General features: G+C 35.9%; 1 protein-coding gene and 1 non-coding gene across 6 annotated transcripts in view; one reads left to right on the top strand and one right to left on the bottom strand.

Annotated features, from left to right (window-relative positions):
* The window catches only part of SUCO (SUN domain containing ossification factor), an 81,690-nt gene extending 56,906 nt beyond the window's left edge, over positions 1–24,784 (top strand). For all 5 annotated transcript variants that reach the window (XM_003824665.6, XM_008978308.5, XM_008978311.5 and 2 more), the window contains 7 exons: positions 1,744–2,910; positions 3,965–4,052; positions 13,046–13,150; positions 15,029–15,183; positions 15,660–15,751; positions 21,700–21,755; positions 22,766–24,784. In XM_003824665.6, the coding sequence (XP_003824713.4) occupies positions 1,744–2,910; positions 3,965–4,052; positions 13,046–13,150; positions 15,029–15,183; positions 15,660–15,751; positions 21,700–21,755; positions 22,766–23,209 (2,107 nt within the window). In that variant the 3' untranslated portion in view covers positions 23,210–24,784. The remainder of the gene's footprint in view (positions 1–1,743; positions 2,911–3,964; positions 4,053–13,045; positions 13,151–15,028; positions 15,184–15,659; positions 15,752–21,699; positions 21,756–22,765) is intronic.
* Positions 24,785–26,376: 1,592 nt separating this feature from the next.
* LOC112438385 (U6 spliceosomal RNA) lies at positions 26,377–26,483 on the bottom strand. The gene has a single exon (XR_003026815.1). It is a non-coding gene; the product is annotated as a U6 spliceosomal RNA (small nuclear RNA).
* Between the last annotated feature and the right edge of the window lie 810 nt (positions 26,484–27,293).

Genomic DNA, 27,293 nt, shown 5'->3' with positions numbered 1-27,293 from the left:
AACTAAATAAAACTGATTTGGTTTTTTATATATATATGTACACACTTTCATACACATATATGCACAAGTAGATAGGAATATTTGTTGAAAGCTATAGTCACAGGCTAACGTAGCAGTTTTTATTTTTCCATATTAGTTTTTTAATAGATATTTTTGCATAATTTCTTATTCAGTATTTCTTCATGTTTGTCTTAAATTCTTTTTAATGCTTTTGAAGTAATCTTTTGAAGCAAATATGTGAAAATGAAGGAATCCATGATAGGATGTCACTGTTAAAGTTACGGAAAGCCAACTTATTTTCTTTTCCTAGGTTTTAGTAGGTTTTGCCATGTGAATTTGAGAAAAAACTTTTAAAGTATATTTCTGATTACAGTGTGTATGATGGGATATAACATCTATATTTAGTATTTTTTACCAAATTCAATATAATTTTTCTCTCTCCCCTTCTTCAGACATTACTTGTTTTTACTGTCATAAATTATTTGGTAGAAAAGCAATATATTACCTGAATATGTAAGAAATATTATTAGAGACTAAATATATATGGCTATAAATATCTTTTTATTTACCGAAGTGTAGTCTAATTATGTTTTAATTTGGTCCATTTACTGTTTTACTACCAAAATGAAAGTCTACCTCATAGATACTATTTTATTACTTTCTTCTGTCTTTGCTATTGTGACATTAGTCTTTATTTGAAGACATTTCCTGGCATGCTTAGTAATTTTTCAGAATGGGAAAATGTGTGTTTGAGCATAATTATTTTTGGTATTGAAATTATCATATTTTTTCATATTGGACTTTTTATGTATAAGGCCACACCCAGTAATTAACTATCTTTATCTTGGAAGGAATCACAAGCATTATAATTTATAACACTGTCCCCATAAGCTTCATCCCCCCGCTCTCCTGTATGCCACATACATACTCCACAGCCTCAAAATGGGATAGAATATTAATAGTGGCACTAGTAGTTTAATAGCAGCACTGTTAGCATATCATAAGCCAGAATTGTTATTAAAGTGGTTAGGTATTTGGCTTAGAAGATTAGCCTAGATGATAGCAAAATTATTTCAGGAAGGGAGATATGTTTCTTGTCCTTAAAGTAGATAATCCTATGTGTGTAGGTGTGTGTGTGCGTGTGTGTGTGTGTGTGTGTGTGTGTGTGTGTGTTTAATGCTGTATTGGAGTTCCTCAAATCATTCTTAGAAAAATTATGTTTGAGACCAACCTAGCTGCCTTTTGAAAATAGGGTATTCAAGTACAAAGTGCACTCATAAATATTAAGAATCCTAGATTCTAGTTTTAGCTCTGGACCTTATTTAAGCTAGTTTATTAAGCTAGCTCTTAGTTGGCTTAATTTCTGATGTGTAAGGGATAGTGAAGCTTGTAAAGATTCAGTGAATATTTATGAGAGGAAAGGAACACTACATTCAGTGAATGGAAGTATTCACTTAGAAACAATTCTTAAACAGATTAAAAGAAAGCAAGTTTGATATGGTAAATATGGTGGTTTGAGTCATCTGGCTAGTCACTTGATAAATAGTATTTCTCTTATCATTTCTGAGCAGTATTTGTTTTTATAATAGAAGTGTTTTGTAGGTGAAACATTTATCCAAAAACAAATTTCTTCTATATTTCCAACCTTTTATCTTCTGTATGGATACATTTATTTTTCTTTAACATATTTCAACTTTAGACTTCTAAGTAAGTGATTTATAATTATGATATATGTATTTCTAGGTATGTAACCACTGAAGTACACACACATGACATGGAGCCGTCAACACCAGATACTCCAAAAGAGAGTCCCATTGTACAGTTAGTTCAAGAGGAGGAAGAGGAGGCAAGTCCATCTACAGTGACCCTTCTGGGCAGCGGTGAACAGGAAGATGAATCATCACCCTGGTTTGAGTCAGAGACACAAATATTTTGCAGTGAACTGACCACAATTTGTTGTATTTCTAGTTTTTCAGAATACATATATAAATGGTGTTCAGTTAGAGTTGCTCTTTATCGGCAGCGCAGCCAAACTGCTTTGAGTAAAGGAAAAGATTATCTTGTGTCAGCTCAACCACCCTTACTACTTCCTGCGGAATCAGTAGATGTTTCAGTATTGCAACCTCTGAGTGGAGAATTGGAAAATAAGAATATAGAAAGGGAAGCTGAAACTGTTGTTCTGGGTGATTTAAGTAGTAGTATGCACCAGGATGACTTGGTGAATCACACTGTAGATGCAGTTGAACTTGAACCAAGCCATTCTCAAACTCTTTCTCAGTCTGTTCTTTTAGATATTACCCCAGAAATCAATCCCTTGCCTAAAATAGAAGTATCTGAGTCTGTTGAATATGAGACAGGACATATACCATCACAAGTGATTCCCCAAGAGAGTTCTGTTGAGATCGATAATGAAACAGAACAAAAGTCTGAGAGCTTTAGTTCTATAGAGAAACCATCTATTACCTATGAAACAAATAAAGTTAATGAGTTAATGGATAATATTATAAAAGAAGATGTGAACTCCATGCAAATTTTCACAAAGCTGTCTGAAACAATAGTGCCACCAATAAATACAGCCACTGTACCCGACAATGAAGATGGGGAAGCCAAAATGAATATAGCTGACACAGCAAAGCAAACTTTGATTTCTGTTGTGGATTCTTCTTCATTACCTGAAGTAAAAGAAGAAGAACAGTCTCCAGAAGATGCCCTTTTGAGAGGGTTACAGAGGACAGCTACAGATTTTTATGCTGAATTGCAAAATTCTACAGATCTAGGATATGCTAATGGAAATCTTGTACATGGATCAAACCAAAAGGAGTCAGTATTTATGAGACTTAATAATCGTATTAAAGCCTTAGAAGTTAACATGTCTCTCAGTGGTCGCTATCTGGAGGAGCTTAGCCAAAGGTAAGCTTTATTATGAATTAGCACAGTCAGCTTCACACAGTGAGTTAAGCAGCATAGAGTATGACCTGTGATTACAGGAGAGGATTTAATTATCTCATGATATAATAGAGGTAAGCACAATTTTAGCAAGAGAGAGAAAGCTACTTGAATGCCGATCAGTGCCTTAATGAATTGATTTTTTGTTTTTAATTTTAAAAGTACTTTCCAGTGACAAAACACTTTTATTAGGCTGGCAACAAGTTTGAATTATCTATACTCACTTTCACCTTTTTTCGGTTGCTTAACTTTAGCCACCTTTTCTGCTTGATTCCCAGAGGGCTCATGGAAAAAAATGATAGTATATAGACCTTAAAGCTTTTAGTGGAATTTGACCAGATATCACTTAAGAGTTTAGATAAGTGAAGACAGAGATGGACTGAACTGGATGATTGGGCACATTTGCAGTTTGCTCTCTTTTAAACAGGTCTCGGCATCCTAGTTCTAGTTGTAATAATTTCTGCTTTTAAGTGCCAGAGACAGTGCCAATTCATTAAGACACCAGGCCTGGCTTTTTAAACCTATTTACTCTTTTTTTTTATCCTTTGTGTGTCCATTGTCTGTCCTTAGGGCTTCTCTACCAACGTTTTGCAAACATCTAGGCACAAGTGTCCAGAGTTCCTGAAACACCACGTTTTCTTACATCTCTTAAATTGAAATGCCACTAATAAGGTGTCACCAAGGCAGTCTTATATCTGAAGTAGGAAATTTTTCTAATCCATACATAGAATTAATTGGCTAATCATGTGTGTGTGTGTGTTCATGTGTGACATGCCCACTTAGCTACCCCATACCTGCTCTTACTTTTCCCTACCTCCATCTGCATCCCAAGGGAACCACAGAAATTACTAAATTTTACATAGCAGAAGATAAATAGAATTGTATTGCATAGGCCTGAATAAGAGTCACTTTAAGAAAAATAGATTTGTCTCATATATCAAAATCAGAAGTATGTTTCCATTACTAAGTGGAATAAGTAAGAAATTAAAGCTGATTTAGACCAATTCTTACTTCATAGGTACCGAAAACAAATGGAAGAAATGCAAAAGGCTTTCAATAAAACAATCGTGAAACTTCAGAATACTTCAAGAATAGCAGAGGAGCAGGTTGGTTTCTACATCCCTTATTTACTTTTTATATAAATTTCCACTGAATTCTGTAGGATCTCACTGGTAAACAGTAAGTATTGTAGTTTCACTTTTTCCCCCTGCTAGCTGGTGTTTAAGCCTGTTATATTAATATGATGTCATGTTTGGAAAGTTACATAGCTATTAGCATCATTATCTTCTCTAGAGAAAGATTTATTTATTTAATTTTTTTTTAAATTATACTTTTAAGTTCTAGGGTACATGTGCACAACGTGCAAGTTTGTTACATATGTATACAAGTGCCATGTTGGTGTGCTGCTGCTGTACCCATTAACTCGTCATTTATATTAGGTATATCTCCTAATGCTATCCCTCCCCCCTCCCCCCACCCCACGACAGGCCCTGGTGTGTGATGTTCCCCACCCTGTGTCCAAGTATTCTCATTGTTCAATTCCCACCTATGAGTGAGAATGTGCAGTGTTTGGTTTTCTGTCCTTGTGATAGTTTGCTCAGAACGATGGTTTCCAGCTTCATCCATGTCCCTGCAAAGGACATGAACTCATCCTTTTTTATGGCTGCATAGTATTCCATGGTGTATATGTGCCACATTTTCTTAATCCAGTCTATCATTGTTGGACATTTGGGTTGGTTCCAAGTCTTTGCTATTGTGAATAGTGCCACAGTAAACATACGTGTGCATGTGTCTTTATAGCAGCATGATTTATAATCCTTTGGGTATATACCCAGTAATGGGATTGCTGGGTCAAATGGTATTTCTAGTTCTAGATCTCTGAGGAATCGCCACACTGTCTTCCACCATGGTTGAACTAGTTTACAGTCCAACCAGCAATGTAACAGTGTTCCTATTTCTCCACATCCTCTCCAGCACCTGTTGTTTCCTGACTTTTTAATGATTGCCATTCTAACTGGTGTGAGATGGTATCTCATTGTGGTTTTGAATTGCATTTCTCTGATGACCAGTGATGATGAGCATTTTCTCATGTGTCTGTTGGCTGCATAAATGTCTTCTTTTGAGAAGTGTCTGTTCATATCCTTTCCCTACTTTTTGATGGGGTTGTTTGATTTTTTCTTGTAAATTTCAGTTCTTCGTAGATTCTGGATATTAGCCCTTTGTCAGATGAGTAGATTGCAAAAATTTTCTCCCATTCTGTAGGTTCCCTGTTCACTCTGATGGTAGTTTCTTTTGCTGTGCAGAAGCTCTTTAGTTTAATTAGATCTCATATGTCAATTTCAGCTTTTGTTGCCATTGCTTTTGGTGTTTTAGTCATGATGTCCTTGCCCATGCCTATGTCCTGAATGGTATTGCCTAGGTTTTCTTCTAGGGTTTTTATGGTTTTAGGTCTAACATTTAAGTCTTTAATCCATCTTGAATTAATTTTTGTATAAGGTGTAAGGAAGGGATCCAGTTTCAGCTTTCTACATATGGCTAGCCAGTTTTCCTAGCTCTATTTATTAAATAGGGAATCCTTTCCCCATTTCTTGTTTTGGTCAGGTTTGTCAAAGATCAGATGGTTGTAGATGTGTGGTATTATTTCTGAGGGTTCTGTTCTGTTCCATTGGTCTATATCTCTGTTTTGGTACCATTACCATGCTCTTTTGGTTACTGTAGCCTTGTAGTATAGTTTGAAGTCAGGTAGCATGATGCCTCCAGCTTTGTTCTTTTTGCTTAGGATTGTCTTGGCAATGTGGGCTCTTTTTTGGTTCCTTATGAACTTTAAAGTAGTTTTTTCCAATTCTGTAAAGAAAGTCATTGGTGGCTTGATGGGGATAGCATTGAATCTATAAATTACCTTGGGCAGTATGGCCATTTTCACGATATTGGTTCTTCCTATCCATGAACATGGGATGTTCTTCCATTTGTTTGTGTCTTCCTTTATTTCCTTCAGCAGTGGTTTGTAGTTCTTGAAGAGTTCCTTCACATCCCTTTTAAGTTGGATGCCTAGGCATTTTATTCTCTTTGAAGCAATTGTGAATGAGAGTTCACTCATGATTTGGCTCTCTGTTTGTCTGTTATTGGTGTATAGGAATGCTTGTGATTTTTGCACATTGATTTTGTATCTTGAGACTTTGCTGAAGTTGCTTATCAGCTTAGGGAGATTTTGGGCTGAGACGATGGGGTTTTCTAAATATACAGTCATGTTATCTGCAAACAGGGACAATTTGACTTCCTCTTTTCCTAACTGAATACCCTTTATTTCTTTCTCCTGCCTGATTGCCCTGGGCAGAACTTCCAGCACTATGTTGAATAGGAGTGAGAGAGGGCATCCCTGTCTTGTGCCAGTTTTCAAAGGGAATGCTTCCAGTTTTTGTCCATTCAGTATGATATTGGCTGTGGGTTTGTCATAAATAGCTCTTATTATTTTGAGCTACATCCCATCAATACCTAGTTAATTGAGAGTTTTTAGCATGAAGCGTTGTTGAATTTTGTCAAAGGCCTTTTCTGCATCTGTTGAGTTAATCATGTGATTTTTGTGTTTGGTTCTGTTTATATGATGGATTACATTTATTGATTTCCATGTGTTGAACCAGCCGTGCATCCCAGGGATGAAGCCAACTTGATCGTGGTGGGTAAGCTTTTTGATGTGCTGCTGGATTCGGTTTGCCAGTATTTTATTGAGGATTTTTGCATCAATGTTCATCAGGGATATTGGTCTAAAATTCTCTTGTTTTGTTGTGTCTCTGCCAGGCTTTGGTATCAGAATGATGCTGGCCTCATAAAATGAGTTAGGGAGGATTCCCTCTTTTTCTGTTGATTGGAACAGTTTCAGAAGGAATGGTACCAGCTCCTCTTTGTACCTCTGGTAAAATTCATCTGTGAATCTGTCTGGTCCTGGACTTTTTTTGGTTGGTAGGCTATTAATTATTGCCTCAATTTCAGAGCCTGTTATTGGTCTATTCAGAGATTCAACTTCTTCCTGGTTTAGTCTTGGGAGGGTGTATGTGTCCAGAAATTTATCCATTTCTTCTGGATTTTCTAGTTTATTTGCGTAGAGGTGTTTATAGTATTCTCTGATGGTAGTTTGTATTTCTGTGGGATTGGTGGTGATATCCCCTTAATCCTTTTTTTTGCGTCTATTTGATTCTTCTCTCTTTTCTTCTTTATTAGTCTTGCTAGTGGTCTATCAATTTTGTTGATCTTTTCAAAAAACCAGCTCCTGAATTTATTGATTTTTTTTTTTGAAGGGTTTTTTGTGTCTCTATCTCCTTCAGTTCTGCTCTGATTTTAGTTATTTCTTGCCTTCTGCTAGCTTTTGAATGGTTTGCTCTTGCTTCTCTAGTTCTTTTAATTGTGATGTTAGGGTATCAATTTTAGATCTTTCCTACTTTGTCTTGTGGGCATTTAGTGCTATAAATTTCCCTGTACACACTGCTTTAAATGTGTCCCAGAGATTCTGGTATGTTGTGTCTTTGTTCTCATTGGTTTCATAGAACATCTTTATTTCTGCCTTCATTTCATTATGTACCCAGTAGTCATTCAGGAGCAGATTGTTCAGTTTCCATGTAGTTGAGCAGTTTTGAGTGAGTATCTTAATCCTGAGTTCTAATTCGATTGCACTGTGGTCTGAGAGCCAGTTTGTTATAATTTCTGTTCTTTTACATTTGCTGAGGAGTGCTTTACTTCCAGCTATGTGGTCAATTTTGGAATAATTTTGTGGTGCTGAGAAGAATGTATATTTTGTTGATTTAGGGTGGAGAGTTCTGTAGATATCTATTAAGTTGGCTCAGTGCAGAGCTGAGTTCAAGTCCTGGATATCTTTGTTAACTTTCTGTCTTGTTGATCTGTCGAATGTTGACAGTGAGGTGTTAAAGTCTCCCATTATTGTGTGGGAGTCTGAGTCTCATTGTACATTGTAGGTCTCTAAGGACTTGCTTCATGAATCTGGGTGCTCCTGTATTGGGTGCATATATGTATTTAGGATAGTTAGCTCTTCTTGTTGAATTGATCCCTTTACCATTATGTAATGGCCTTCTTTGTCTCTTTTGATCTTTGTTGGTTTAAAGTCTGTTTTATCAGAGACTACGATTGTAATCCCTGCTTTTTTTTGATTTCCATTTGTTTGGTAGATCTTCCTCCATCCCTTTATTTTGAGCCTGTGTGTGTCTCTGCACATGAGATGGGTCTCCTAAATACAGCACACTGATGGGTCTTGACTATCCAATTTGCCATTCTGTGTCTTTTAATTGGAGCGTTTAGCCCATTTACATTTAAGGTTAATATTGTTATATGTGAATGTGATCCTGTCATTATGATGTTAGCTGGTTATTTTGCTCGTTAGTTCATGCAGTTTCTTCCTAGCCTTGATGGTCTTTACAATTTGGCATGTTTTTGCAGTGGCTGGTACCGATCGTTCCTTTCCACTTTTAGTGCTTCCTTCAGGAGCTCTTGTAAGGCAGGCCTGGTGGTGACAAAATCTCACGTTTGCTTGTCTGTAAAGCAGTTTGTTTCTCCTTCACTTATGAAGCTTAGTTTGGCTGGATATGAAATTCTGGGTTGAAAATTCTTTTCTTCAAGAATGTTGAATATTGGCCTCCACTCTTTTCTGGCTTGTAGAGTTTCTGCCGAGAGATCCGCCGTTAGTCTGATGGGCTTCCCTTTGTGGGTAACCCGACCTTTCTCTCTGGCTGCCCTTAAGATTTTTTCCTTCATTTCAACTTTGGTGAATCTGACAATTATGTGTCTTGGAGTTGCTCTTCTCGAGGAGTATCTTTGTGGTGTTCTGTGTATTTCCTGAATTTGAATGTTGGCCTGCCTTGCTAGGTTGGGGAAGTTCTTGTGGATAATACCCTGCAGCATGTTTTCCAACTTGGTTCCATTTTCCCCGTCACTTTCAGGTACACCATTCAAATGTAGATTTGGTCTTTTCACATAGTCCCATATTTCTTGGAGTCCTTGTTCATTTGTTTTTACTCTTTTTTTCTCTAAACTTCTCTTCTCGCTTCATTTTGTTCATTTGATCTTCAATCACTGATACCCTTTCCTCCACTTGATCGAATTGTCTACTGAAGCTTGTGCATGAGTCACGTAGTTCTCGTGCCATGGTTTTCAGCTCCATCAGGTCAATTAAGGTATTCACTATGCTGTTTATTCTAGTTAGCCATTCGTCTAATCTTTTTTCAAGAGTTTTAGCTTCTTTGTGATGGGTTCGAACATCTTCCTTTAGCTCAGAGAAGTTTGTTATTACCAGTTGTCTGAATCCTACTTCTGTGTACTTGTCAAAGTCATTCTCCATCCAGCTTTGTTCTGTTGCTGGCGAGGAGCTGCGTTCCTTTGGAGGAGAAGAGGCGCTCTCATTTTTAGAATTTTCAGCTTTTCTGCTCTGGTTTCTCCCCATCTTTGTGGTTTTATCTTCCTTTGGTCTTTGATGATGGTAATGTGCAGATGGGGTTTTGGTGGCATGTCCTTCCTGTTTGGTAGTTTTCCATCTCACATTCAGGACCCTCAGCTGCAGGTCTGTTGGAATTTGCTGGAGGTCCACTCCAAACCCTGTTTGCCTGGGTATCACCAGCGGAGGCTGCAGAACAGCCAATATTGCAGAATGGCAAATGTTGCTGCCTGATCCTTCCTCTGAAAGCTTTGTCTCAGAGGGGCACCCGGCCCCATATGAGGTGTCAGTTGGCCCCTACTGCGAGGTGCCTCCCAGTTAGGCTACATGGGGGTCAGGGACCCACTTGAGGAGGCAGTCTGTTCATTCTCAGATCTCAAACTCCATGCTCGGAGAACCACTACTCTCTTCAAAGCTGTCAGATGGGGACATTTAAGTCTGCAGAAATTTCTGCTGCCTTTTGTTCAGCTATGCCCTGCCCCCAGAGATGGAGTCTACAGAGGCAGGCAGGCCTCCTTGAGCTGCGGTGGGCTCCACCCAGTTCGAGCTTCCTGGCTGCTTTGTTTACCTACTCAAGCCTCAGCAATGGCAGATGCCCCTCCCCTAGCCTCACTGCTGCCTTGCAGTTCAATCTCAGACTGCTGTGATAGCAGTGAGCGAGGCTCTGTGGGCATGGGACCCTCCGAGCCATGCGCGGGATATAATCTCCTGGTGTGCCATTTGCTAAGACCATTGGAAAAGCACAGTGTTAGGGTGGGAGCGTCTCGATTTTCCAGGTACCATCTGTCACAGCTTCCCTTGGCTAGGAAAGGGAATTCCCTGATCCTTGCGCTTCCCGGGTGTGGCGGTGCCCCGCCCTGCTTTGGCTCACACTCCATGGGCTGCACCCACTGTCCAACAAGCCCCACTGAGATGAACCCAGTACCTCAGTTGGTAATGCAGAAATCACCCGTCTTCTGCGTCACTGATGCTGGGGGCTATAGACTGGAGCTGTTCCTATTCGGCCATCTTGGAACCTTCCAAGAAAGTTTTCTTGAGCATTATTCATAGTACATTGTGTGTGTGTGTTAAATAGAAACATAGAGGACTTTCCTGCAACTTTGTTAAACTCTAAAATATTTTTGTGTGTATTTTTTTTTAATGTAGATAATCTTATTGACTGCAAGTAAGAACAGCTTTGTTTCTTCTTTTTGATCGTCATACCTTTTTTTCCCCCCTATCTCTTGGCTAGAGCCATATAGTGATACAGTAGGACTGGTAATTATGACCGTTCCCCTATCTTGCTGATTTTAAGGGAACTATTTCAGTATTGCACCTCTAGTGTGATATGTGTGTTGTCACATAATAAAGAAATTTTACACTCTTCTAAAAGGTTATTTGGGTCTCAGGGATGGTGAAGTGAGGAGGCCTTATACTGCGGAGTTTTGTTAGGTGCATCTTACTCTCCTATTCATGGCACGTTATAAATTGGAGATACACTTTGCGAATATTTTCTCCCAATCCATTACTTGTTTTCTTATTCTCTTTACAGTGTGGCTTGAAGAGCAGAAGTTTTTGATTTGTTGAAGCCCAATATATCAGTTTTCTCTTTGCTCTATGAAATATTTGCCTAACGCAAAATCACAAAGATTTTTTCCTTTGTTTTTTCTAGAAGCTTAATAGTTTAGTTTTATATTAGGCCCATGATTCATTTTGAGTTAACTTTGATGTGTTACAGGGTATGGATCAAAGTTCTTTTTGGAAAGTCAGGGTTAGAAGAGCAAAGCATATAGACATCCATTTGTTCTAGAATCATTCGTTGGAATGAGTGTCCTTTCTCCACAGAATTTCCTTTGTACATTTGATAAAAATCAGTTAACCATATATATGTGGGTCTGTTTCTGGGCTTTTGTTCTATTGATCTGCTTGTCTATCTTTAAGGTAATAACACAATGTTATGTTTGTTGTAGCTTTATATTAACATTTTTAGTCAGCTAATGTTAAGTCCTCCAATTTTATTCTTTTACGAGATTGTTTTGGCTGTAGTAGTTTTTTGCATTTCTGTGTGGATTTTAGGCTCAGCTTGTTAATCTCTACCAAAAAAAAATTGAATCTTGATTGGGATTGTGTTGATGAATTTATAGATTAATTTGCATAATGTCATCTTAATATTAAGGCTTCTGACTCATGAACACAGTGTGTTATTTAGCTTTCATTAGTTTGAATACGAATGCCCCTTCCTCTGTATTTTCTCTTTGCTGATATGTAGCATCTATGTCTTGTGTCTCAAAGACTTATGTAAGTACTTTTCAACAATGTTGTATATTAATAGTATTGGAAGTTAATCCTGATTAGAAGTGTTAATCAACTTACTAACTTTAATAGCTTGTCCTTTAAATGTTTATAACTGTCTTGAATTCATCAGAGTCAAATGTAAGTCAGGATTCAAAAGAAACAATTTAAAAAGTCACATTTAGCATTTTGGAAAGATGAAGTAGGATAGAAAGTACCATAGTGGATCACAGTAAGGGAAGTAAGTGAAATATTTTGTTACAGTTTTATACACCCCCCCTCTCCACACACAGGTACACAGCTTTTTAAAAAAGTTTTTGAATCAAAATATGAAAAACTTAGGTCTAGAATAATAAATAGTTATGTAGATATTTCATATAAGGTCCTAAAAGAGTTTTAGATTTCCTTGACTTCTTCCTGCCCTCGTTTCCTCCTCCCTAACTTTATTAAAAGTTCAAATTTTCGACCATCCTGGCTAACACGGTGAAACCCCGTCTCTACTAAAAATACAAATAATTAGCTGGGCATAGTGGCGGGCACCTGTAGTCCCAGCTACTTGGGAGGCTGAGGCAGGAGAATGGCATGAACCCGGGAGGCGGAGCTTGCAGTGAGCTGAGATTGCGCCACTGCACTCCAGCCTGGGCGACAGAGCGAGACTCCGTCTCAAAAAAAAATAAAAGTTGAAATTTTCAGTTAAAGTCTCCCTAACTTTAATCATAACTATGATTGTGATGTAGAATTCCCTAAAGTATGCATACAAACTATATTATAAATAAGACATCTTTGTTGATTATAAAAGTTTCTAAAATTCAGTGCTGCCTAAAACAGATGGAAAGATAGGCATTTTTGATGCATTTCTTTCATTGGTGATATTTTAGCATTGGTTGGATGAACAATTATGGATATTTCACTATGTACCATCCTAAGTTCCAATATAATATGCTATGAAGGAAATTTTTAAAACTTGGTTTTGAGCCTACTTTATAACCAAAAAAATTCTTCAGAAAATTTTCAATTTGTCTTTGCGCCAACTGCTTTGCTTTAAAAACACTGACTTCTTAAATATTTCTGGTTATATGCTAGTTTATATATATGGAGCACATGTTGATTTGAAAAGTAATTTATCAAATTCTGTTATACAGTATTTCACATTGTAGCAGTGGGTGACAAAAATAAATAAATAATAATTCTTGTTGGGGAGGGTTAGACATGGTCCCAGATACTTCGTGTTTTGTTTATTTCTATAATTTCTGTTCAAAGTGTACTTACTCATTGAGATTCCTATTAATACATTTGTTTTGGAATAACAATGGTTTTTTTAGATTATTTGACTTCAATTTATAATGTTAATAGTTTGTAGTTAATATTCAAAAAAAATAAATTCCTTTATCATAGGATCAGCGGCAAACTGAAGCCATCCAGTTGCTACAGGCACAGCTGACCAACATGACACAGCTTGTTTCAAATTTATCAGCAACAGTAGCAGAATTGAAACGGGAGGTAATTGTTATTGCTGGTATTGCAAGACCCAGTGCATGTATAGAGGTTGTCATAAAGCCAGGCTTGTTAACATGAACATGGTACCTAAAACTTTGACCAAACAAAATTGTCATTTGTAGTGAACTTTTTCAAAAACCAGAATATGGCATTTTTAAGTTTTGAAAATATATTATCATAGTCTTTTGTAAAATATGGCTTTCATAATTTAGGCCATACCTATAATATAGGTATAAAACTTCTAGCAGGCCTTTTGTAAGCATTGATAGTAGCAACACGTACTTCATTTTCAATTCAAAAAGGCCTATAAAGTTGCTTAACAAAGCAAACATTTCATTGATTTAAAAACTTTTTATTGAGCGTCTAGTGTATGTGAAGTGCGAGCTGTACACTCCTAGGTTGTGGTATACGGTAGTTAATAGTCCCTGGCCTCACAGGGTTTACGTCCTGGGGGAGGGATAGAATACATTTAGTAAATAAATAAATAGATGATAATTTCTCCTAGTGATACATACTATGAAGAAAACTAAATGTGTGTGTGTGTGTGTAGGGTGGTAGCAGTAAGGGATGCTGCTTTAGTTAGAGTGATCTTGGAAGGCTTATCTGAGGAGGTGGTATTACAACTAAGTACTCAAGAGGAGTTAGCAGCCACACATTGCCTGGAATGATAACAAACCTGTTTCTAGCAGAACTAGGGCAAAGGACTGGAGAGTAGAAACAGTGTAGTGTGTTTGACAGCAGAAAGAAAGCTGGTATGGCTGGAGCAGAGTGAGTGAGAAAATTGAAGCTGAGAAATGGGTTCAAGATATTGGCAGAGGCCTGGTCATGTAGGACTTCGTAGACAATTTAGAGTTTGAATTTTATTTGAATCTTTGTATCATTAGAAGTATTAAGAAGTGATATGGGTCATGTCATTAATGCTTAGCACTTTGAGAAACTCTCCATTTGTTGCTTTGTGGAGAATTGCCTGTTGGGGAACAGCAGGAGCAGAAGCAGACAGGAAACCAATTAAGAGGTAATTGCAGGCCAGGCATGATGGCTTTTGCCTGTAATCCCAGCGCTTTGGGTGGCCCAGGCAGTCAGATCACTCGAGGTCAGGAGGTGGAGACCAGCCTCGCCAACATGATGAAACGCCGTGTCTTCTAAGAATACAAGAAAATTAGCCGGTGTGGTGGCATGTGCCTGTAATCCCAGCAACTTGGGAGCTTGGGAGGCCAAGGCAGGAGAATTAGTTGAACCCAGGAGGTGGAGGTTGCAGTAAGCCAAGGTCACACCACTGCATTCCAGCCTGGGCAACAGAGCAAGGCTCTGTCTCAAAAAAAAAAAAAAAGTAATTGCAGTAGCCTGAATGAGGTGGTATTGACTTAGAGTAGGATTCTAAAAGTGGAGAACAGTGTAAACTTGTTGAATTCAGAATATTTGTAAGTTGTAGAAAGATAAGCCTTAAGGAACTAAGGTTGATCTCTAAGTTTTGGGCTTACATAACTGGGTGGTTGATAGTTCATTTTATAAGATGGGAAAGACTGGGTAAAAGCACAATTATTTTTTCTCCTTGAGGAGGAGATAGTGTAAATGGAAAGACAAACAAAATGTGACAAAATGTTAACAATTGGTGAGATAGATACAGGTGTAAATATATTTCTTGTTTTATTTCTAAAACTTTTCCATAGGTTTCACTCCTATAGAAAGAATTGGAATGCTGCAAAGAATTTTTTTTCTTTAATGTCATAGTTTATTTTCAAAGAGCATGCCCTGCATTTCTGGTCTTTGAAGCACATTAAAAAAATACTTAAAATGATTTGTCCTTTGAATTTTAGATACCCTTATATTTTTCCTAATATGATTTCCTATGATTATTATTTAACCCTCTTCTCATCTCAGGTTTCAGATCGACAAAGCTATCTTGTCATATCTTTGGTTCTTTGTGTTGTCTTGGGACTGATGCTTTGTATGCAGCATTGTCGAAATACTTCTCAATTTGATGGAGATTATATTTCAAAACTTCCTAAAAGTAATCAGTATCCAAGCCCTAAAAGGTAATATCAGCATTATATTTCACAATTTTATTTTTTTACTATGCTTTATATATTTTTGAGAAATTTTAAGCAAATAAAGGGAGACTGAGGTAATTTCTTTCCCTATATGATTATCTTGAAACCAAAACATTAAAAACATCATTCGATAGTAAGATGGTCCTATGCCTAACCTGGCTCTTTAGACTATAATAGAGAAAACACTAATAGTAAGTGCATGAAACCCCTGAAATATTTGGTTGAGAAAGATGCTTAAATGTGGAATTCAAAGGAAGAAGAGAATACTATTTTAATACAGTACCTTTTAGACAAAGATCTCTAAATTTTTTTTTCCACCTGTATTAGCAATAACTGGAGTGTTAGAGTTAGTCCCGTGTGGTATGTACAGTTCTCAATAACCTCTGTGTAGCCTCAACAAAAGAGTAAATTATATGTGCTTTACTCGTTGTAACCAATATGTATTTTTCCTAATGTGTTAGGTGTTTCTCTTCCTATGATGATATGAATTTGAAAAGAAGAACTTCATTCCCACTCATGAGATCCAAGTCTCTACAGTTAACTGGCAAAGAAGGTACATTTCTGTGGATATATAATATGTATATATAAACATGAAACTAGCTTCTGGCATAAATATAATGTCAGTGTTGTGTTCATGACCATCTGCAACAAAAAATGGATACAAGTAGCCTTTGTCTTTGTGCTGTGTCAAGCCACTTTATCATTTTCACATTTTATATCTGTCTTTGTTCCTAAAAGCCCAGAGGGTAGGGAGGGGGGCTTAGTTTAATTAGCAGTTGGTAGCTTTGTTTGCACATTCTCCTGTTTAGAAGTATTTCTTTTTAGAAAGGGATGTTTGAGAAAGTTCAACAGATATGGAAAACCTGAATGTGCTCCCATAGCATCCTGTGCTTTTCTGCCTCCTCCTCTTATACAGGTAGGACCCCTTTTGTCTCTAGTTTAGGACTATGAGGCACTTTCTGAACAAAAATCTGGTCTCTTTTTTTTAGCCCCAGAACCTATAATTAGGTTCCATTGTCTAACACTAAATAAATACTTACATTTAAATGAATGGATGTGTACTGAGTGGATATTTTCCTATTTCAGTATCTTGTAATTAATGCATATTAAGAGAATTAGAAATTTGTTTTCATACTAATATTAAAATAACTAAATTAATTACATATTTTATTTAGTAGTGCTTTCTTAATAATCGTTGGTTGTAGGATTTAGTAACTGAGTAGCATGTTTCAATTGATTAAATTATTCAAGTAATCATTCCTGGGCTTCACTGGTTTATTATTATCACAAAGCTTTACAGACTTAACCCATTACATGTGTTTACTTAAAGCTAGTAAATCTCTTCTTCCTCCTTGCTTTTTTCTTTTTCTTTTGGTTGATACGTCTTTTTATAAGGGAAATTTTTAATTTAAGTATAATTATGTGTAAAATGTAATGAATTTTCACAAACAATACAGCTGTGCAAATAACACCTAAATTAAGAAGTAGAATATGAGCACCTCAAAAACTTCCTTGTGCTCTTTCAGTCACTGCCCATCCTTTCCCAGAGTAGCCAGTATTTTGATGTCTAACCATTGTGAGATTCACCATACCATTGACTATAGGCATTTGTTTATTTTCGTTCCTTATAGTATTCCATTATATAGGTATACTGTACATTATTCATTTACATTTAGATTATTTTCATTTTGAGGTTGTTACATACTTTTGGTAAACACCTGTGCATTTCTGTTGGGTATACACTGGAAATGGGATTGGTGAATCATAGGGTATGTGTGTGTTCAGCTTTAGTAAATACTGTCATACAATTTTCCACACTGTTTTATGAATTTGCCCTTCTATCAGCTGCGTATGAGAGTTACAGTTACTTCATATTCTAAACATTCCTTATTTGAGGTATACCCATGCAATTAGGAAATACGTTAGATTTTTACTTCTCAGCATTTCTAGTCTTAAGTGAAATCGTGACTATCTTACTATTTCTCTTCTCTTTATCCAATTTTTTAGGGCCAGAGTAGCTTTTTGCACCTGATAATAGAATTACTTCTATTTTAAACAACAGTGTCATCTTGGTGTATCTTTACCAGTAAAGAAAGTTGAGTAGAGTAGGTAGGAGACTGACTTTAGTCCTGATTCTACCAATAGTTAATTCATTTATTTCTTCTGTTGTTTGATAAGTTCTGTTGTTATGGCATTTATCATAGTATGCTTTGATTTTACCTATTTTTACTTGCCTTATTTTCACTTCTAAGTTCTGTGGGAGAGACCATGTCTTTTTCTTATTGTGATAAAAAGCACATAAAATTTAGCATTTTAACAGTTTTTAAGTGTACAGTTCATTAGTAGTAAGTATATTTACATTGTTGTGAAACAGATCTTCCGAATGTTTTCGTCTTGCAAACCTGAACTCTGTGTCCATTAACCAATTCCCCTTTTCTCCCTCTCTCAGTCCCTGGCAACCACTATTCTATTTTCTGTTTCTATGAATTCAACTACTTCAGATACCCCATATAAGTGGATTCATACAGTATTTGTCTTTCTGTGATTGGCTTATTTCACTCAACATAATGTCCTCAAGGTTCATCTACATTATAGCATGTGACAGAATTTTTTTCCTATTAAAGGGTGAAATAATATTCCATCCATTGTATTTATGTACCTCATTTCCTTTATCCATTCATCTGTAAGTGGACATTTGGATTGCTTCCCCTCTTGGCTGTTGTTTGAGTAGTGCTGTTCAGGGGTATACAAATATCTCTTTGCTCATTTTTTAGTTGGATTGTTTGAGTTTTTTGTTTTTAAGTTCAGGGAATTCTTTATAACCTCCGTTATGGATTATAACCCCCATTAGATAATATGATTTGCAAATATTTTCTTTCATCCTTTAGGTTGCTTTTTCACTGTTTTGATTGTGTCCTTGGATGTACAGTTTTTAAGTTCAACGAAGTCCCATTTGTCTATTGTGTTTTTGTTGCCTGTACTTTTGGGTCATATCCAAGAAATCATTATCAAGTTCAAGGTCATAAAGCTTTTCCCCTGTTTTCTTCCAAGACTTTTATAGATTTATGTCTTTAATCTATTTTGTGTTGATTTTTGTATATAGTATAAGATAAGGGTCCAGTTTCATTCTTTTGAATGTGAATATTCAGTTTTTCCAGCACCATTTGTTGAAGAGACTGTCCTTTTCCCATTGAGTGGTCTTTGGACCCTTCTTAAAAATGAGTTGACCATGTACATGAGGGCTTATCTCTGTGTTCTTTATTTTGTGCCATTGGTGTATTTGTCTGTGTTTATGCCAGTACTCTACCACTTTGATTACTATACCTTTGTAATGTGTTTTGAAATCTGGAAGTGTGAGTTATCTAACTTCATTCTTTTTAAAATTATTTTCCTTATTTGAGGTCACTTGAGATTTTATGTGAATTTTAGGGTGAACTTTCTATATAAGCAGTGTCGTTTTACTAGTTCACTTGCAGATTATTTTGGATTTTCCGTGAATACAGGTACGTATACTGAGAACAAAGACAGTTTTGTTTTTTCCTTTGCAGTCCTTATAGCTTTTGTTTCCTTTGCTTTCTTTGCTGTGTTAGCTTGCATTTTCAGCAATGTTAAATAAAAGTGATTGACAGGCATCTTTGTCTTGTTCCAAAGGGAAAGCTTACAGTGTTTTATTGCTAAGATTGTATTTGTCATAGATGTTTTGTGGATTTTTTATTCTGTAGTTTGTCATTATGTGTTACCTATTGTCATAGGTATTCTATACATTTTTTTATATTACATTTTATTTCCATTTTTAATGTTACAAACATGAATTATATTAGATTTTCTAATGTTAAACTTATATTGCATTTTTAATACCAGTTGCTCATGATATACGTGTGTGAATTTTGTATTGTATATATTTCTACATAATTTTGTTAGATAATTATTTAGAAATTTTGCATCTATATGAATAAGATTGGCGTGTAATATTTTCTCATGTTGGATTTTGGTATGTAAGGGTTATAAAAATTAGATGGGCAAGGGTATCCCTTTTTATTTTTATTTTTTTTCCCCTTCCATGCTTTCATTAAGATTTTTTATTGGGGAGGAAGTAAATATTCCCTTTTACTGCCATTATGTTGGAAGTTGTGTACTGGTTCTGTTCTTTTACTAGTTACCCTAGAAGTCAGAAGTATTAATGTTTGCCAAAGTCTCAAGTTCATCAATACTTGTATCTTCTCCTTAACAATACATAGATCTTAAAACTCTTATTTGTCCCAAGCCTTATTTATGTTACTGTTCTTGTATATTTTAATTCTATTCTTTCTGCTTAATTTTAACTCAACAAGGTATTTCTTTTTACACTTAATGTTCATTTAAATTTACCCCACGTTTACTAATTTTTTTATTCTTCGGAGCTTTCATTTGTCATTAGTTAAAACTGAAATATTCTCCTCTTCTTTTTCTTTATCATTTTGAGATTCGTGAGGCTCTTTGGAGCTCTGGATTTGTAGGTTTCTTTTACTGATTATTGAGAAATTCTCAACCATTCTTTTTTCCTCCCAGATATTCCCTGTGCCCCAGTCTCTTTTAGATTCTCATATTTAATTAAACATATTACTTCTCCGTATATCTTCCCTGTCTTGTAAACATTCCACCTTTTTGACTTTTTATGCTGTATTTTGGATGATATCTTCTGATGTGTTTCCAGGCCAGCAGTCTTACTGTTGCAAATTTATTCATTGGGTTTTCAATTTCAGTTATTTTTTCCATTTCCAGGAGTTCTTTTTGTATTTTTTAAAAATCCAGGTCTGTATTTTCCTTGTTATATGTTTCCTGCAGATATTTTCAAGCTTATTTTCTAGACATATTAAGCATAATTGTCTTTATAGTTTGTGTTTGATAAATCTAATATCTTAAATTTTTGTGAGTCTGTTCATTGTCTTTGTAAGCTCTTACTCAGGGTATGTTGTGTCTTTGTGTGCTACTTTTTCTCTTTGAAAAGTTATTTGTAGGGATAATTTGAGGCCTAGAATATAGGTTCTTATTTGAGAGGGAATTTGTGTGTGTGTTACATTCATGTAATACCTTACATTCATGACTTGTGGTTTGTTGGGCCACCAGGTGATGATAATTTGGACTGCAAGTTCATGCATGGCTTCATTCTTTCCCTGAGAATATAGTCCTTTGGAGTCTCAGTTTACTGTACACAGGGAGATGGTATCTTATTACACTTAACTTTGGGTGGGCCCTAGGACCTGATTTCTGATCCATTCCCTTATGATACCATCAGAACCAAAGTTCATATATTCTTGTGTTGGCAAATGTTTTCAGGGCAAAAATGACTTTTGTCTTCTACTTGACTGTCCGGGTTCCCACTTTTCTTTCAGTTTTAGCCTAGGGATTACTTTCTTGGCAGCTTTTCAATGCTTTTAGTGATTTTTTTTTAAAAAAAAACAAACTGTCATTACTTAGTTGCTTTCATTGTAGAGGTTGATCTGAATAACATAACTGTTTCTAGAAATAGACATCATTATTAAAGAAAGTAAATTAAGATTAGTAATCTGGTAGAAATGACTGTTTAGAGGGATGTTTTGATATTTTCATATATTTGATGACTTTCTCAATAAATCTCTGAAATATAATGTAAAAAATTATAATTGGTTGAATTGTATTAATAAATTTCCCAAATGTGTAGAGCTTCTGTAGTGAATTTGCTATGTGTAAGCTTTTGTCTCTGTCAGACCTTAAATTGTTTATTTTTAGTGGATTGAATAGGACTAAAGTCTCATAGCCTTTTAAAAATGTGTGTCTATTTTGTCAGTGTGGGGGTGGGGTGGGGATATATCTTGAAGCTGCTCAGAGTAATGAAACCTTAGAAACTTTGGGCTAAAACTAATAAATCTAATTTACTCACTATGCCAGAAGTGTTCATTCATTATTGCTTAGTGATATATATTGCATGTTCAAGCTGTTTTTAGATTGGGATTTCATAGTTTTGATCATAGTAATAAACAGAGAAAAATATCTTGGATCTCTTTTTGTGTTTATTTCTCTAACTGGCTTCCAAACACGGTCACGACTACTTGTTGCACATTGTTAATCTACCTTTGTGACACAGTTTAGAGGCTAGTCTTTTAGGAAAGTATTCAAATGATCTGTAGGTTTGGTGTTAGCTTACCCAGGAATATTTCTTTTCTTATCAGGTAAAAGAGTGAGGCTGGGCCCAAAGAAAGATCGTTATTGTATTGGTTGATAACCAGCTACTAGTTAACAACTTAAGAAGTATAGTTATTTGAAGACGACCAGTCAAGTATAGGAATCATATCATCTTCCACCTTGCCTCTTTTTGCTTACTAATTTAAAATGCATAAATATATAGTTAACCTGATACAAATTCATTGGTTCTATTACTAGAGGATAATAAGGAATGATTTGTCTTATTTCAGTGTTTAATTATAGCAAATCCACCAAATCCACTTTACATTTTACATCTGCTTTTTTTTTTTTTACTTACAGTAGACCCAAATGATTTGTACATTGTAGAACCCCTCAAGTTTTCTCCAGAAAAGAAGGTAATTGTTTATTTCTTTTTAAGTTTATTGCTATGTTTTGTGATAATAAATGAAGAAAAGAGGTTGAAAGGTTTAAGGTAATTACCTTTAAGTAGTCCTTAACTGAATGTTTATTTTCTATCATGATAATGTTGTAAATAAATATTAACGGGTCAGCAAGCTGTGACCCACAGGCCATATGGGCCATGAGCCAGATAGGTTTTCTCATTTTTAAAGAGTGATAAAACAGAACAGCATGCAAGAGAGAAAATGTGTGACCTGCAAAGCCTAAAATATTTACTGTCTGACCCTTCACAAAAAAAATTTGTTGATCCTTGGATGATTGTCATTATTTATTACCGAATGCATGCCAAGCACAGAGCATGCACCATTCCTCTAATCCTCACCACAACCTGAAGATGATGTTATCCTCATTTTTTTTTTAATGAAAAAACAGCAACTCAGAATGTACTTAGGATTTTTTGGCTTCAAAGTCTTTGCTTTTTCATTTTGCCTTTCAAATTAAGTTATACTAATTTTAGTTGTAATTTCATCTAGGTGAAAGAACTTGGACTTTGTAGGCAAATAGCCTAAGATTCATTCTCAACCCGGCTGCTTACTACATTGTAACTTGGGCAAAGAACCAAACATCTGAACCTTGCTTTTCTCATTTAAGAATCAAGGATAAAATACCGACCTTTCAGGGTTAATAGCTGCCATAATACATGAAAGCAACCTGTATGCTATCTGGCAGTTAGTAGGTATTCAGATATTAGTATCACTCCCTAAACCTATATTCATAGGTAGCAGGTAAGCAATTTAAAGAGTTTTGATTCAGTAGTATTTACAAAATGGGAAGGTGATGTTAGTATCTATATAGAACATAACAATGTATGTGTTCTGTGCTGTTTATAATACTGTTTTACTTTTCACCAGGAGGTGGCACTTCTCTATTAGCTCAGCTCTCTAGGTGTTTGATAAGGTTACTATGGGAAGTATCATTACTAACTTTTCTTTTACTTGTGTTGTAGAAGAAGCGCTGCAAGTACAAAATTGAAAAAATTGAGACCATAAAGCCTGAAGAACCATTGCACCCCATAGCCAATGGAGACATAAAAGGAAGAAAGCCCTTTACGAACCAGAGAGATTTTTCTAATATGGGAGAAGTTTATCACTCTTCTTATAAAGGTCCTCCATCTGAAGGAAGCTCAGAAACTTCATCACAGTCAGAAGAGTCCTATTTTTGTGGCATTTCAGCTTGCACAAGTCTGTGCAATGGACAGTCTCAAAAGACAAAAACTGAGAAGAGGGCTTTAAAACGAAGGCGATCTAAAGTCCAAGACCAAGGAAAATTTATAAAAACTCTAATACAGACTAAGTCGGGATCATTGCCGAGCCTGCATGACATAATCAAAGGAAACAAAGAGATCACCGTGGGAACATTTGGTGTTACAGCAGTCTCGGGACATATCTAAAATTAATTGAACTTTTCATACAGAAGACTTTTTTGCTGTTGTTCTTTGAAGAACAGTCTGTGGTATTTGAAGGGTTTGGGGGAGGGAGAAAATATTAATGGGAAAGGCATTCAGAAATTATGGTTTCTGCCTTTTTAAAAAGTAGATGGGATTGTGTCAATCTTGGTTAATGAGCTACAGTTTTACAAAGCTGATCACTTCCTATAAGGACAATGGTAGACATTTTATAAAGATGTTTTTTCACAAGATTAATTACTGGGACAAAAGTAATTTGGAAGCCCAGTTCCTTAGGTGGGATAGGAATGAAAGCCTAAACCTCTTCCTTTAGCTTTGTTCCTATTTCTTGCACCTTCCCATATTTATGTGCCTTTTGTCTATTTATAATGCCACTGGAAGAGGAGGGATAACTTTTTCTGTTATTTGATTTCTTTTATAACTTTGTTAGGTTTTTGAAGCTGCAAACACTACAATGCTTTAAGGGGGTCTGTGCCTGAAGCTCAGCAGTGTGGGTCGGACAGTCTAAAGATCCTAAAAACTTGCCAACTGGATCTTTGTTTAGCAAACTCACTGGAAATGAACACTTAATGGAATTTTTAAGTCTGTTCTGTTAGGTAGATGGTGATGCTCTTGTTATTTTCACTTATTCAGACTGGATTACTTCTTACTTAGTTACTAACTCAATGAGGAAAAATCCCTACAGTATCTTTTTTTGCAAACAACTGATATATGCAGACAAATTTTTGACAAATTCACCTTTTAAACACACTTAACCATTTGTGAAGGTTTTCTTTAGCTTACATTTTAAACATACACAATAAACACTAATCCTCCAAACTTTCACTGTTTTGATTAGTATGAATATAAAATTTGAAGGTTTGGCCAATTAGTACAAGTCTCATGATATAATCACTGCCTGCATACATATGCACAGATCCAGTTAGTGAGTTTGTCAAGCTTAATCTAATTGGTTAAGTCTAAAGAGATTATTATTCCTTGATGTTTGCTTTGTATTGGCTACAAATGTGCAGAGGTAATACATATGTGATGTCGATGTCTCTGTCTTTTTTTTTTGTCTTTAAAAAATAATTGGCAGCAACTGTATTTGAATAAAATGATTTCTTAGTATGATTGTACAGTAATGAATGAAAGTGGAACATGTTTCTTTTTGAAAGGGAGAGAATTGACCATTTATTGTTGTGATGTTTAAGTTATAACTTATTGAGCACTTTTAGTAGTGATAACTGTTTATAAACTTGCCTAATACCTTTCTTGGGTATTGTTTGTAATGTGACTTATTTAACGCCTTTTTTGTTTGTTTAAGTTGCTGCTTTAGGTTAACAGCATGTTTTAGAAGATTTAAATTTCTTTCCTGTCTGCACAATTAGCTATTCAGAGCAAGAGGGCCTGATTTTATAGAAGCCCCTTGAAAAGAGGTCCAGATGAGAGCAGAGATACAGTGAGAAATTATGTGATCTGTGTGTTGTGGGAAGAGAATTTTCAATATGTAACTACGGAGCTGTAGTGCCATTAGAAACTGTGAATTTCCAAATAAATCTGAACACTTGTCTTTATTAATTACTGGCTCTTCTGTCTTTTAAAAGAGAACTCAGAAATTATTAATCTTTGAAGAGAGATTTAAGTTTTTGCCACTTTTAAAGCTAAATATAGCAGCATTCCATTCAATATTGATCACATTTCAGCCAACTACAAAATGATGGTACTTTTACGTAAACATTTTGCTCCCTATGCTATCAGAATTTCAGTTTTTCATATCTAAATACAGCATAACATTTTGTAACATGAGGTTTATTTTTTCCTCTCTCACATAACTACATGAGAAAAAAAACTTAAGAAGTGAAAATAATAGATTCATGCCTATTAAGAAGCAAAAACTATATAGATATGTATCCAATGGGATTTTTAGTGTTCCCTGATGATCAACCTCATTTTATTTCTTCTAATGTTAAGTAAAGCATTAAAACACTATGAAATAAAAGGAAACTAGGGAATTGGTAAGAAAAAGGATGCAAAGTAAAACAATTCTTTTAATTGAATTTTTAAAAACATTAAAGTTGTGGCTCACGCCTATAATCCTAACACTTTGGGAGGCCGAGGCAGGGGATCATTTGAGGAGTTCGAGACCAGCCTGACCAACATGGTGAAAACCCGTCTCTAATAAAAATTTAAAAAAAGTAGCCGGGCATGGTAGCACATGCCTGTAGTCCCAGCTACTCAGGAGGCTGAGGCAGGAGAATTGCTTGAACCTGGGAGGCAGACAGGTTGCAGTGAGCTGAGATTGCACCACTGCACTCCAGCCTGGGTGACAGAGTGAGACTGTCTCAAAAAAAAAAAGTTATGCATACATATAATTTGATAAATTAGTTTTATAAGGCTTATAAAGTAAGAACAGAAAACAGTTCTCTATTCTGTACCATTTCACTCACACACACACACACACACACACACACACTACCAGTACCACCCATCTTTCTCTACCAAAGATTTCTTGCTTCCCAGTGGCAAACATTTTTGATTCCGTCTGCAGTTATTGTGCTTCCCTTACCTTGCTGCTTATTTTTCCATTTTTAGATGTGTCCTCAGTTTGAATATACAAACTTGTACGCATGAACATGAGATAGATATAAACTTATATTGGTTAATGTAATTGGATAAGTCTATTCAAAATCACACAACAGGACAACTTAGAAGTACTGCTTTTCTTCAACTGATTGATTTAAAAAATTTCAAATCTGTAGATAAGTTGAACACCATGTGCCTTTGCCCAGATTCACCAGTTGCTAATCTTTTTAGTTTTCTTCATGTGTATGTGTTTTATATGTATATGTGTATTATATGTATACATGTATGTATAAAGATATGTATGTGTGTTATGTGTATATATATAAAAAAACATTTTTTGGTGAGCCATTTGTAAGCAAGTTGGGACATTATGACCCTTTCCCCCTAAATACTGTAGCATATTTTTTCCTAAAGTAAGGACATTCACTTATGTGACCATAATACCTGTATAATATGTAAGAAAATTAATAACTCCATAATATCTAATACACAGTATATAGTCAAATTTCTTCAGTTACCCTCATTTGTTTATTTTGGTCCAGGGTCCATTCAAGGTTCATTTGGTTGTATTGTCTATTTAGTGTCTAAAAAAAATAGACTACTTCCTGACTTTGAATATTGTCCTTGTGCAAGGTCCATACTTACTTTCTCTGAATCATCCCAGTTTTAGTGGATGAGCTGCCCAAGTGAGCAGGAAGAGCTTTTTTGAGTAATGTGTTGATGTTGTCACTGAAATTTTATCCCAACCCACGAGTATTTATAGTTAACACATTCTTTAAAATATCCTGTTGGAACAATAACCTCCGCATTACACTCCACTTAATCTATTACTTTAAAAATTAATATTTCAGGCTGGGTATGGTGGCTCACGCCTATAATCCCAGCATTTTGGGAGGCCGAGGCAGGTGGATCATTTGAGCTCAGGAGTTCGAGACCAGCCTTGCAAACATGGTGAAACCCCGTCTGTACTAAAAATAGAAAAATTAGCCAAGTGTGGTGGTGCACACCTGTAATTCCAGCTACTGGGGAGGCTGAGGTGGGAGAATCCCTTGAACCCAGGAGGCAGAGGTTGCAGTGAGCTGAGATCGCACCACTGCACTCCAGCCTGGGTGACAAGAACAAAACTCCATCTCAAAAAAATGATCTTTCAAATATTTGCTTACAACAGAGTTTATTACTGCTATTTTGAAGTCATATAGCCTGGGCTACCAAATCTGCTTCATATTTTTTGACAGATCACCAAATACTAAAACCCAAACAAATGCCTTATGTTATAACACTTGTAAGGACTTTTGAGCAAACGTAAGTATTGATGATTTTTTAAAAAGTGAATAAAGAGCAAGTTTTAATCCCAGGATAGTTTAAAATAGCCAGCTCCCCAGGGAAATGGTATATTACACAGTTTAAGAGCAGGTGCTGACTGGGCACAGTGGCTCATACTTGTAATCCCAGCACGTTGGGAGGCCAAGATGGGAGGATCACTTGAGGCCGGGAGTTCAAGACT

Source organism: Pan paniscus, chromosome 1, assembly GCF_029289425.2.
Source record: "Pan paniscus chromosome 1, NHGRI_mPanPan1-v2.0_pri, whole genome shotgun sequence".
NCBI lineage: Eukaryota > Metazoa > Chordata > Mammalia > Primates > Hominidae > Pan > Pan paniscus.
This window is presented reverse-complemented; position numbering and strand designations above follow the sequence as displayed.